Source organism: Schistosoma mansoni, chromosome 2 (genome assembly GCF_000237925.1).
Source record: "Schistosoma mansoni strain Puerto Rico chromosome 2, complete genome".
NCBI classification, from domain to species: domain Eukaryota; kingdom Metazoa; phylum Platyhelminthes; class Trematoda; order Strigeidida; family Schistosomatidae; genus Schistosoma; species Schistosoma mansoni.
The window spans coordinates 7,436,872-7,451,042 of NC_031496.1; the positions used below are offsets into that span (position 1 = coordinate 7,436,872).

Genomic DNA, 14,171 nt, shown 5'->3' on the forward strand with positions numbered 1-14,171 from the left:
AAGTCGATATATGATTTTTTATTAACTGTACTAACATGTGAAAATACAGTGATATATTATCTACCTACCTAACTAGTAAAATGTATACATACAGAGAATTGATGAGGATAAGGTAGATTATAGAAGACCCGTACAAGCAAGAAATCTTAAACTAAGATAAACGAATATTTAGCCACCTCTAGTATTTTATTTATTTTTTTTCAATAAGAACTTATCTCGAATTTATCTTAGGATCACCCGCTAAAACATCCGAAATCTTACTCCACTAGCTTTTAGCTTCAATAATCAGATTTTTTTAAACTCACGCTTGCCTTACTGCAAACTTTTGTCGACTGCATTCATTAATAAAAGTAGGTACATCCTCTTGTGGGCTTCCATAGAGTCGTCGACCTACTTTTTCTCTTGTTTTTTCTTCAGATTTTTCTAACATAAACAGCTCATCACATTCCTGCTCTCCTCTCAGCACATAACATCACTTCAGGCTGAACAGAAACCTACAAAAGGTTAGGCTTTACACAACGACTCGTTTTACTACTGTGTTTAGATTATATATCTATCTATCTATAAAAAATTAGGGGAACATGATATTATTCATTACACAGTGGCAGATCAATGCAACTAACTCAGTCCCATAGGAAATAAATGGTAACCCGAATAACTATGGTAATGTATCTGGCGTAACGCTGCATGATCCAGGTTTGAATGTTACAAATAACATCAGTTCCGTCAACACTACAATTACACATTGCTGATGCGGATTACAAGCTAGAATGAAACTTAGGTCTAGTCTAGTGTTTCCTGTTGACTATCTCCAACCATCTGATAACCAAAACACCTAATGTTTTTTTTAAATAATACATAAACAGTTAAGAGAACTGAAATCTTACTAATTTATTGAGTAAAAAAATATTTCCATCGATAAACTAAATAAAATATAATATTCTAATTCAAAATTAATTTTTACAATATATAAATACAACTTACCTGATTTGATTTACAAGGGTTAGTTTGCCAAGCATATGCTCTGGTACACTTGCTTCCTCTTGACATTCTTTACGAGCACATTCCATTACATCGAGACCATATGTTAAGCCTCCAGCAGCCTGAATGTAAGTTCGAACAACAACAACAACAAAAATATATTACGTTATCCTTAAATTAAGTAGATTAAATGTGGTTACTTGTAAATGAGTTGTTAACATCTAGAAAGTGAAAGTTCAGAGATTTTTAGTAAGATTTTTTGGAAAAAAAGTTATTCTTTCATATAGTTCAGTCAGTCAGCTATAACGTAGGATCAGGCACATTTATGCATCGGTCCAAGTTGCCATACCTCGTTAGCACAACAAGATGAAGTGTATTCAATAAGATTTTTTGTTTTATTACTCTCTTTATGAGTTAAAAAAATTCTGTATCTAAATCTGCTCGCAATTCATAATGGATGATAAAACCGATAAGTAGTCTTAAAAAATACTGATAATACGTAGATAGGTAGATAAATAGATGAATATATCTTTCTACAATATGTCGCCATTATAATTTAACTCATTTTAAATGGTTAAGAAAACTAGGTATTTACTTTTTAATAAAACTCTTGTATTTTGTTTGATGTGAAGAGCAATCTGGATTGTCCTAAATGAAATATTTTTTAAAAAATTTTCTAACACCATTTAAAAAGTGACCGTTGTATAGAGATGGGTCATAAAACGACTATGTAAAGCATTTCTATCGATATTTCAAAGCTGGATAACCAGAAATAGATGTAATACACTTTCGAAAAAAACAACATAATAATAATTAATCGATATGCATGCATTTCAGTGATCAGTTATAGTTCAATCGATTGTGTGAAAGACACAAGTACGAAACTTTGTTTACGACTATGAATTCGAACTCCTAGAATTGAATTACGCTTAGGCTGTTATAACTTCAGTCTATTTAATCACCGTCAAAGTGAACAAAAGTCTCGAAGATTTTATCAGAATATGTAAAAAAAAGTCGAGTTTATCATCAAATGAAACTATGTTATGTAATTAGTTAATAATTTCTTACCTAATCATACAAGGTTGTGATAAGCATCTACGTCGCACAGAAAATTACTGACTTTTTATGGAAATATTCAACAAATCTATCTTTCTGAAAAAAATTTCTAAAAATGTTTGAAAAAGTCTAAGCTCTCAAATTCATGAGTACTTTCCTTTTTGCACATACTTTCCCACCAGGTGCAAAATTTTGATTTACGATTGAATTGAGCCAGCACCTGAATTAACGATAGGGAATGAGGTAGTTGAGTGTATTGACCACATCACTTACTTTTAAAGTCTCATCAGTCATCATGGGCTGGTTGCTAACGAAATATTGGCATGGATTCAGAAAGTTGGATTGGCTTTTGCATCACCTGTGGCATAGGTGACATATCCGTCTGTCAACCAAAAACGAGATTACTGTGCAACAGTTCTCTCCGTTCTACTTTATAGATATGAAGCATGGTCATTAAAAAAATGATAGTCGTGGGTTACTAGTATTTTGTCATAGATGTCTTTGAAGTGTCATCTGTATATTTTGGGACAACTAAGCAAGCAATTCCAGATAAAAGAATATAGTACTAGATAAACATGGCAGACATGTTAGCGAGGCAGCAAAACTTCACCAACTGATGTGGTTGGGACATGTGTTACGTAGGTAGGGGTAGGTCGGAAGAAAACCAGAGACGGCAAAACAAGGACGTGACATCAGTTCATAGAGTCGAAGATAATTGGATTGAGCCATGTTTTCAAGTATAGACCATCTGGTCGAGTTGTACGTGATTATCGTAACCAGTGGTTAGAAAAGTGGAATGGAAATCGTTTGTAACCGCACGGATGTATCCATTCTTTGTCTTCCTCGAGATCCTAAGGTTATGAATTCTTCATAGCTTTGTTTATTTCACTAATTTATATTTTCTTGGATCGTATCGTTGGTGCCTAATCTTTCCTACTACCATTAATACTGTTAATACCTCTACTACTCTATGAATTGCCTTAATAATTTCATATCGCTGTGCTAATGATGTATGACAATTTGAACCAATGTATATATTTACCAGGTTCTACGTTGTGTTTGACTGACTGCAAAAGGAAGTAAGTGGAGTAGAATTTGCACTTCGGACATGTTGATCAAGCACAAATTGTAAAACCAGTAACCCACTGCCCAACTGATTTATAAAAATATAGAGACGGGTGACATCTTATGACTATCACCATTTATTAAACTTCTTAGTAAGACGTCATGTTTTACACAAAACCGTATTTCTTATTACGAAGGAACTAATATTTAGTTGAATGTGCATAAACTTTCTTTCTGACGTATGACAATTTAAACCAATGTATACGTGTAACACGTTCTACGTTGTATTTGGCTGAATGTAGATAGTTTTGAATTAGTTCAATTATTAATAATTTATACTATTCTCTATTTTCGGGTATTAGCTTAATGACGAGTTGTTAGACAAAAAGGTTTATTTTTTGTAAAGGATTTTGTTTTCCTATTGGTGATGACAAGAACTGTAACTGGTCAGTCACAAATGATGTATATGCATGTTAGTGGATTGCCTCTGTACTGCCACATAGTCGATTAGTTTTAACAAAATTGGGTTGTGGCTGGCATTGGAATCAAGGTATGTTTCCCTCTATTTGGGACTTGACAACTGGATATGTACCTGCATCCCGGCATTAATGTTTATACTACGGTTCAAACCCAGTAACTTTCTACTTTCAACTTCAAGTTGCTATTGATATAATATAAGTTATATAATATACCCTTGTGGGCTAGAGTAATTTTAGATTAGTTTTCATGAGAATCGTACACCATCCAGACTTTCACGTGACAACCCAGACAGTAAAGCTCAAACTCACTTCACAGGAGAACCAGACACCACAAAGGCTTCAACGCTACAATCTGGATAGTACAGCTCAATCATGTGGTGCAAACACAGGTACCCAGCACTCTGGTGGACCATTCGCACTATTTACATACACATATACATCATATGTATGACTGTTCTGATCATTGATCACGTAAATCAATTATGCACAGCACGAACAGACCAAAGTTGACCTATTCCGCCTACATGACATTCCAACTCATTAATGTTAGCAATGATGATATGACATACAACGTCCCAATGACAATCGCCCTTGGAAAGACTGAAAAGCGACCACCAGTATGAATGAAATCGGTTAACCAGCAAACCAAATATGCGTATGAACAGTCAGCAAAACCTTCCAAAGTAATGCCGAACCATCCAGAATATCAATTGAGAACCTCTAATCTCATAAGAGACCTTCCGCTCTACATAGCAATATAGCTTATACTACATACAACACATATACAGGATAGTAAGCAAAATAACCCAACCTGAAGTGTTAGGGCTTAAAGAACGCTTAAAACCCATTTTCTTGTGTCGGAATACTATTATAAGACCACCAACATCATTTTCATCGCGTTTGCGAAATTTTCATTTTCTTGACTTTTCAGACCCTGAATTAAGGGTAGTATCCAAGGGGTTATATACTGAACTAGTAAATTTAAATAAACTGAAACATACGTCCTGGATTCCAGCGCCAGACAATAACGAATGTTTACTAAAAACATGTGTTTATAATCTAGAGCATTAAGACCTATACACATCGTGAAAATGAACAACTTATTCAAATGAATACTATGATTATTGATTTGACACCAATTGCTAAACATATACAATATATTTGAAGGCTTTGTAAAATTATTAATTGTATCTAATAAAAAAAACATGCTTGTTGGTTGATTTGAGTAGAGAATAACCTTGTTTAGATGTTTCTGTTATCGACTTATAAAATCTAGCGCAACAGAATATTTCACACAGTATATTACGGTGGAAAATAAAACGGAAGGAAAATTATGAAGTATACATGAAAAAGCATACAATCCATGTATATTTATTTATTGTTCAACCAGTTATTGAAATACTTGATAATAGTTAGTCAGTAATTACTGTTGAGACGAGTGGTTAAAGAAATCGCATTATTTTACTCAATATAGTTAAACAAGGTAGTCGTATTAATTATACCTGAGTGTCTTGACGTTTGTGATTATATATATATATATATGATGTATTTACTGTATGATTACAAATACTGAGTTGATAAGTACAGGTTTAAGTGCTAACTATTAGTTGCAAGAGATAGCCAATGCTTAGAAAGTGACCTACCTGTTTTATTTAAGATGATTCATTTGAAAGTATACTAAATACGAAGTATCAAAAAATATTTGTTTATTTAACTTTAAAAAACTGTGTCTGTAGGTCTTCTAGGGTTACTGTCTGTCACAAGCCCACGCAAGGGTGGAGGGTTGGGCATGGAGTCGAGAACCCCATCCCGTAGAAAATAACCTTGCTAAAAAACGCTGCTCAGAATAAACAACTTGAACCATTTAAACTCTGTCCTCAGAGTTGATGGATCTACATTCAGAAGAATTATGACAACTCATTGTGAAAGCCGAGATTCTTCGGAAGTCACGAGGCCGATACTCCTTCCAACTACCAGAGCAATAATTTTCATAGGTACATGAAATGTTCAGATAATGTATGAGACCGGGAGAACAGATCAAATAGCTGTGGAAATGAGGAGATAAAACTTGATGGTGCTTGGTAACTGTGAGATCCATCGGACTCAAACTAGACATAAAGGGATACACTAGGGAGAAATGTTACTGTACTCTGGTCACGAAGAAGAAAATGCTCCACATACACAGGGAGTTGCTCTGATGCTGTCAAAACAAGCACAAAAAGCACTTATAGGGTGGGAATCTCATGGACCCAGAATCACCAAAGCATCCTTCAATTCAAAGGAGGGAATCACAATGAATGTTATCCAATGTTATGTATCCACCAATGATAGCAAAGACGATAATAAAGATCAGTTCTATGAGAGGCTGCAATCAATCATAGTGAAGTGCCCAAGAAACGACCTCACCATCCTGATGGGAGATCAAAACTCTTAAGTCGGAGTGGAAAACACAGGATATGAAAATATAATCGAACAACATGGACTGGGAGAGGGAAATGAAATTAGGAAGAGATTTTTAAATATATGTGCATTCAACAAACTGGTTATAGGCGGCACAATATTCCCACACAAACGTATACACAAAACTACATGGATCTTACCGGATCACACCACAGAAAACCAGATAGATCATATTTGTATCAATAAAAAATTCAGAAGGACAATGGAAGATGTAAGAACCAGGAGAGGAGCTGACATAGCTTCAGACCACCACTTGATTGTAGCCAAGATGAAACTGAAGCTGAAGAAACACTGGAAATCTAAGGGGACAGCAGTACAAAGGTTCGATACAGCTTTCTTAAGAGATACTAACAAACTCAACGAATTCAAGATAATTCTCAGCAACAGGTTCCAAACCTTACAGGATCTACTGAAAGAAAAAAACTACAATGGAGGACAACTGGAAAGGGATCAAAGAAGCATTAACTCTAAAGCGTCGGGAGGTGCTGGGCCACAACAAACATCGTCATAAGAAATCGATCTCTATCAAAACACTGGACAAGATCCAATAAACGAAGGACAAGAAGACAGCAATTAGCAACAGTCGAACACGAGCAGAGAAGGTCAAGGCACAAGCCGAATACACAGAATCAAACAAACAAGTGAAGAGGAACATTAAAGCTGACAAGCAGAAATATGTTGAAGATCTAGCAGCGACAGCGGATAAAGCCGCAAGAAGGAAACATGAAACAACTATATGACACAACGAAAAAACTGGCAGGGAAATATAGTAAATCAGAGAGACCAGTCAAGGACAAAGAAGACAAGACAATCACTGAAATTCAAGAACAGAGGAACAAATGAGTGGAACAATTTGAGGAACTCTTGAATAGGCCAGCTCCATTGAATCCACCGGATATCGAAGCAGCATGCACAGATTTTCCTATAGATGTCACTCCACCAACGATCGAAGAAATCAGGATGTCCATCAGACAAATCAAGCGTGAGGAAGCAGTAGGACCTGATAAAATATCAGCTAAAGCATTAAAGTCAGACATTGAGGTAACTGCAAACATGTTTCACCTATAGTTCAAGAAGATTTGGGAGGAGGAACAAGTGCCACCGACACACTGTAGAGAAGGAAACCTCATCAAGATACCAAAGAAAGATTTGAGAAAAGGTGAGAACTATAGAGGCATCACACTACTGTCGGTACCAGGGAAAGTTTTCAACACAGTGTCGCTGAACCGGATGAAAGACTCAGTAGACACCCAACTTCGAGATCAACAAACCGGATCATGTAAGGATCGGCCATGCACAGACCAAATCGCAACAATACAAATCATCGTAGAACAATCAATTGAATGGGACTCGTCACTGTACGTCAATTTCCTTGATTATGAGAAGGCATTTAACAGTTTGGATAGAAGAACCTTATGGAACCTTCCTCGAAACTATGATGTGGCTGAGAAAATCTTCAACATCATATGGAATTCATATGATGGACTAGACTGCAAAATGGTGCACGGAGGACAACTGACAGATGCATTCCATAAGAGGACTGGAGTGAGACAAGATTGCTTACTCTCCTCCTTCCTCTTTCTTCCGGTGGTTGACTGCATTATGAAGATCTCAACATCTGACGGGAAGCACAGAATACAATGGACAGCTTGCATGCAAATAGATTATCTGGACTTCGCAGATGACCTATTTCTTCTATCCCGTTAACACAAACATATACAAATGAAGAGAACTAGTGTAGCAGCAGCCTCTGAATCAGTAGACCTCAAACATACACAAGGAAAAAAGCAAGGTCCTCAAATATGACATGGAGACCACCAACCTAATCACACTTGATGGAAAAACTCTGGAAGATGTGGAAACATTCACGTACCCACTCAGAATCATCGATGAACAAGGAGTATCGGATACAGACGTAAATGAATGGATTAGCAAAGCAAGGACAGCATTCCTAGAGTTGTAAAACATACGGAACTAAAAGAAACTGTCAACCAATATCAAAGTGAGAATCTTCAATACGAACGTCAAGACAGTTCTACTGTTCGGAGCCGAAACTTCCAGAACTACCACAATCATCATCACAATAGTACAAGTATTCATAAACAGTTGTCTACTCCAGATACTGAATGTCTGTTGACCACATACCATCAGCAGCAACCTACTGTGAGAGAGGGCAAATCAGCTTCCAGGTGAGGAGGAAATTAGGAAAAGACGTCGGAAATGGATGAGACATAAATTGTGAAAACCACCAAACTGCATCACGAGGCAAGCCTTAAGTTGTAATCCTGAAAGGAAACGGAAAAGAGGAAGGCCAAAGAACACAGTACGTCGGGAATTGAAAGCAGACATGAAAAGGATGAGTAGCAACTGGGAACAACTGGAAAGGATTGTCCAGGACAGAGTTGGATGAAGAATGCTGGCGGGCGGCCTATGTTCATTCATGGGGGGTAACAGGAGTAAGTAAGTAAAGAACTTTAAAACCAGGCTCCACACTAAAAAAATTTGAAGCGATTGAAATAATTTTTAGCTTGGTTACCAGGTACAAATTAGTGTACTTAACTCCGAGCCACATTTTAAGTGTGATGATTAGGGATACTATCAGATCGTTCTAACCAATGTAGGTGAAATGGGTTTCTAATCCGAGAATCAGTAGCGGCAAAATGTTGGAAACCTAAACTACTGAGGCACAGCTCGATAACAGAATGATGTGATGCCATGAGCCAACAGTTACGTAATCAGTTTAAAATATTATCCTAGTGATAAAACTGGGCTGTAGAGAGATTACAATATAATTCTGGAACCAACTTTCAGTTGAAAAAAAATATTTTTAAAAAATATATATATATATATATTCAATTACCATATTATCGAGCATTCCAGGAGATGTAGGTTTGTTTATTGATCGTAAACCGAGCCACATAAAAACATTGTCCGGATCAATTTGAGCGAGTGAATTAGAATCATTGGAATTATGTGAGCTGCCATTAACGATTCGATCAGACTTTTTAGAGTAGTTGTATCGATTTAAGGAGAAACCATTTACATGTACACCATATCGTGTAATACCCAGAAGACTCGATGCTGAACGTTCAATTCTTAATAATACTTCTTCACGGTCATGAATGTAAACGCCATAGTCCTATTTTGAAACCAATAAATCAATAACCGTTTACATACTTTTAATAATAACAACAAAATATTTATGGATATGTAGGCGAAAATCAGGAAGGTACTATTTTGAACAAGTATTCAAATGATTTGCCGCAATATAAGCTTACTAAACTGATACTAGTTAACTACCTTATCGATTAAACTGCTGAGACTAATTACCTAAAGTTAGCCTATTAGCGTAATTCCATACAATTGCCTATTAATTATCAGAAGGGGTTTTGTGGAGATTTAGTACTTTTCATAGTAGAAAGCATGAGTCAATTGTCTATTAATCAAATATCTAGACAGTAATGCACCTGACCATGGTGCTTAACTCTACATTTACAAGCTGTGGGAGCTTCATTCGTTACTTCAAATTTAAGTAATAATGTTTAGATAAAATCATTTAGTTCATGTAAAGCTGGATCCTAGTTGTTTAAGCAGCTTTTATTTAATGCGTCAGAGATTCGACACTTATTTTATCTGTTATAAATGGATCAACCAAATACATTTTTGAACTTTCCATGTAACGAGGCTTTGATCCAGTTTTGAAGTATGAAGTTAGTTGAGTAGCAATTAAATGATTGTCAGTAAGTATCATTATATTATAGCACAGCTATAAACTATGCAGAACAGCAATTTTGTTAAAAGTAAAAACATAAGTCAAAGGTCCTTTTCAAAGCATTTTTCTAGAAAGACAAGTAATTGAGAGATGAAACACAATACCTAATAAGTGAAACTTTGATTTATGATAGAACAGATATATATATAGGTATATAGGAAAATTACTCAAAATCAATAGCTTACATGGATCATCTAATGTTCTGCATTAATAACGTACAGAAAGACTATATGGTTTGTAGTGACTAAATTTCGATTTAATTAATATCGACATAACAACTACGGGAAGTGATTATGAATTCAAATAGTGATGTGATTACAAATTTATTTATTTCTTACGGAACTGTATCCTAAAGATTCAGGCATAAAGTAATTCATAGTGTATAAAAAGTAGAAAGAACGAGAAAGTGTATATCATATAAAACTTCAGTGAAAGAAACCACAAACCCGATGGTTTAGCATCACTACATATCAGTGATAACTAACCAATAAGTGGTGAACCACACAGTTAGGTAATCAATCGACATACCTTATATAGGTCTGGTAATTAAAATAAAATGGAATCACCATAGGAAATCTCAGGTCATACTAAGAACAGACTAAAGAAGTGGACAGGTTACAAAAAGTCTTTACCGAAGACTATAATTGTTCCGAAATATTTTTTCAATCTTTCTGAAGTGTCTCAGGCCTATAAAATTAAAAAAGACCAACAAGGGCATCTGGAACAAATAACTTACCTCGTTTCTCCACCCTTTTAGAGCCTTGAAAGGACTTGTGGCTCGCAAGTCTTGCATTACTTCTGCCACTGCATTGCTACGGTCGTTCGCATTTATTATGGCCTGGTGCACTGTAATACAATGATCACCGTGTTGCGGATGAGAAGTCTTCACAAAAACATTCGCATATTTCAATAGCCAATCCAAAAACATTGGGTGAATGAACCCGACAAAGTAGCCATCGAGCAGAAACTTGTAGCATTTATCTCGGGATGATCCTTGAAGAATATATAATGCAAACAAACAATATATGGGCAGAATGAAATGAACAGAAACTTGGTGACCAGAATTATGCTTAATAATAAACTCAATCAAAGTATCCAATAAGACCTTTAAAAAGATATTTAATTATTTTATTTCAAACTAGGGGGAGGACACATAACTTTCTGGGGAAAATTTTGCGAAAATACTACCTTATGTCCTAAAATATTATTTAAAATACCATAGTCGGCTCATCTTTGAAATCGTAACTTTTTCTTTATTTAAATCAGTTGTAATTATTACACGAGTGTGAAACGAATACCGAAGACTACGTTTTCCAGATGATCTATATTTTAACTGAAATTAATGGGAGTAAATAGAATATGTTCAACTAGTTAATGCCATTGTACTCACATTAAACCTAGGACTTGGTTCAACGTTAAATTCTCATAAATGACTAGCATAAATTACACTGAAGGTTAAGGAGTACAATATAAGGATTATCACAAATTAAATTCACCTAATGAATCATCTCTCTGATAACAACTTTATCATAACACAGTTAAGTAATTTAAACAAACGACTATTAATTAAAACACTGAAGGAACTACAAGACTGGGCATTACAAAATAACTCAGTTTTGAACCCTAACAAAACAACAGAGACCAAAATGTTTACCTCAACAAAAAGTTACACTAACTATCCAGATATACTCCTTTATGAAATTTTAGATAAGACATGACAGCAGTGAAACTAGAAGTACTGTTAAGTCTGGTTACTTACCAGTCAGTTTTTAAATAGTATCATTCATCAAACCATAGACATAGTAATCAGTAACAGTGTTTCACGAGAGTAGAACCCTATAAAGCCATAGAAAACCTAAGGAAACAGAAATCTCAAACCTTAGGTCAAGAATTCAGTATGATATGAGTAGTTAAAGTTACAAAACGAAATTTAAGTGTATATCACAGAAATACCATGACAATCCCTATAATTAATATACCTAATCCATGGAAAGTGCTCCACAAGTTATTTGAATTAAAACACGAGTTGCACCCCTGAGAGAAAACGTGAAAACCTATCAATTGACCTACACAACAAAAGTCATCACAAGTAATTTACATCTTGGGGGATTTATCTGTTTTAAAATTGCACTTTAATAGCTAGTGATAAGAGAGAGAATGGAATACAGAAAAAAGACGAAAAGTCAAAACATTTCAAGGATGATGACACGTAAAAGTCAGTAGGACTAATTTCGAAATATGTGATTTGTCGTAGTCAATCACTGACTTCTTTTATTCCAATAATTTCAGCTATTTACCAGTTCATGTTTACCCGTAGCCAAAGCTAATAACCGAAGAACGTAGTTCGACACATTTGAAGCTTCATTCTACCTCAGATCTAATTAGAGCAACATATTTCAACCATGTCATTTATAAAGATCGGGAAGATCATCAGTCAGATTGCGATGCCTACAATCCTGACACGAACTTTCACATAATACTAATAATTATATCGCTGAAATTCAAACACTAATAATCTGGATAACTAAGGTTTTAATTTGTAGAAGCATAAATAGTTGGTTTCAGTGATACACCGTTCACTATTAAATGAACAGCTGGGTACCGTGTCCATATGGAATCAAAGTAAATCGATGAATTCCAGCTACAAACTTCGCATATGAATTGAGACCTTTGTAATAATCCATACAGTTATTTGTACTGCTGAGTAGAGGATATACTCAACGCAAATATCAGAAGTACAAAAGTTTGTTTCTTCAGGAGACGTAACTAGAAGTCCCCTCACTATGTTACCCGGACTACTAGACATGGAAAAGAATAGACAGACTGAACAACTTGAAAATTGTTACAAGATCGAATTACCAATATTACTTTCAGAGAAAACTGGATAAAGGGTAACAATTCAATAAAAGCAGCAGCCACAAAAGGTGTTGAAAAACAGTAGAATAAGACGGTAAATGAAGCAAAATAACAAGATATGAACTAATCATGAGGTAAACGAAATACAAACCACAGCTACCAAATTTAGTCATGAAATTATCTTTTTAGTCTCTACTCACTCACTTTTTTAAAACTGAACAACAGTATTGAGTAAAGTACTTGTTGAATACTTACGCGTGACAATCACCACAATATCTGAAGACTAATCGCTCTAGGCTACTTGTCTACTTACCAACAAGTCAAACTGTATCATTAATCTCGTAATTTACAAACTGCCTGTCCTAAATATGTAGCACATGTGAAACCTGGTCTGCCGCCGACATAAGATCTTACGATGCTTTTTCGTTCCAATACACATATGGTGTATTTTGTAGAGCGGTATCAGAATAAGTTCATACAAAGCCTATTACTGCTGCTTGGCAAAATACCTCAAAGCTTGTTATTGTGATAGACCGAGATTGTCTTATATGTCTGATTTATTAACCAATCACTAGAGAATAAAGGTGAATAGGACTAGCTGAATAGAATTAACTTCTGGTAAGAACTGCCGAATAACAGAAAAGCTAACAGCTGATCAAATGCACGCCAGTTACCTCAAAACAAGATAAATCCCTACAGATTATGGTTCATTTCATTAGGGACTACACTGCAGAACAATCACATTTAGTTTAGCTGCAATATATTCAACCACGTCAACTTTGAGTTAAGAAATTAATGAGACTAAGAATACGTATCGCTTGTTCTACACGGTACTTAACAGCCCCACACAACTCGCTTAGACCATATAGAAAGGCTTTAAAAAACGTATACCAGCTAGTCATTATTTGTTCCTTGCCAAATCTTTTTTCAGCACTGGACGAAACAAAACAGAAAGTACAGTTTAATGAATGTATTATTTGTTCACAACGGACCAGTTTATTCAATCAAATGACCAATAAACTGTGTTTTGAAAGGATAGCTATCATAAAATAAACATAAGGATATGTTGTGTAAATAACAGCGACCATGGCTATATAGTTACAGCTGCATGCCATATGGTACGCTACACACGAATGTTTGATGGGGCTCAAATAAGTGATAAATCGTTTCTGTTGTACGTAATAATTAGAAATAAATTAGGGACGTAAGTATTTAGTTCGACACTGAACTCACCAGGAAGTAAAAAATTATTGCACTTGTTCAGGACTAAGTTGCGCAAACTGAAGAAAGGCGTCACAGCCATTCACGTACAGAAGCTCTGAACACACTACCCAAGGACCAAACACCCGTTAACTTTCTCTGTATTGATCTTTATGATGGAAAATAGAAATGCGCAATACAATGGGTAGAAAACACGACTAATCAGTAAATATTTCAACTGCGAGTCATTGTTTGATGGCTGAACCAAAACCTTGAGCATTAGGTTATTTTAAGAAATGACC

General features: G+C 35.3%; 1 protein-coding gene across 1 annotated transcript in view; it reads right to left on the minus strand.

Annotated features, from left to right (window-relative positions):
- Positions 1–13,003, minus strand: part of Smp_159190 (thiamin pyrophosphokinase-related) — a gene marked incomplete at its 5' end in the record, with an annotated part of 33,166 nt that extends 20,163 nt beyond the window's left edge. Inside the window, 3 exons of the mRNA XM_018795528.1 lie at positions 985–1,103; positions 8,902–9,180; positions 12,983–13,003. Of these exons, the coding sequence (XP_018649832.1) occupies positions 985–1,103; positions 8,902–9,180; positions 12,983–13,003 (419 nt within the window). The remainder of the gene's footprint in view (positions 1–984; positions 1,104–8,901; positions 9,181–12,982) is intronic.
- Positions 13,004–14,171: the final 1,168 nt, after the last annotated feature.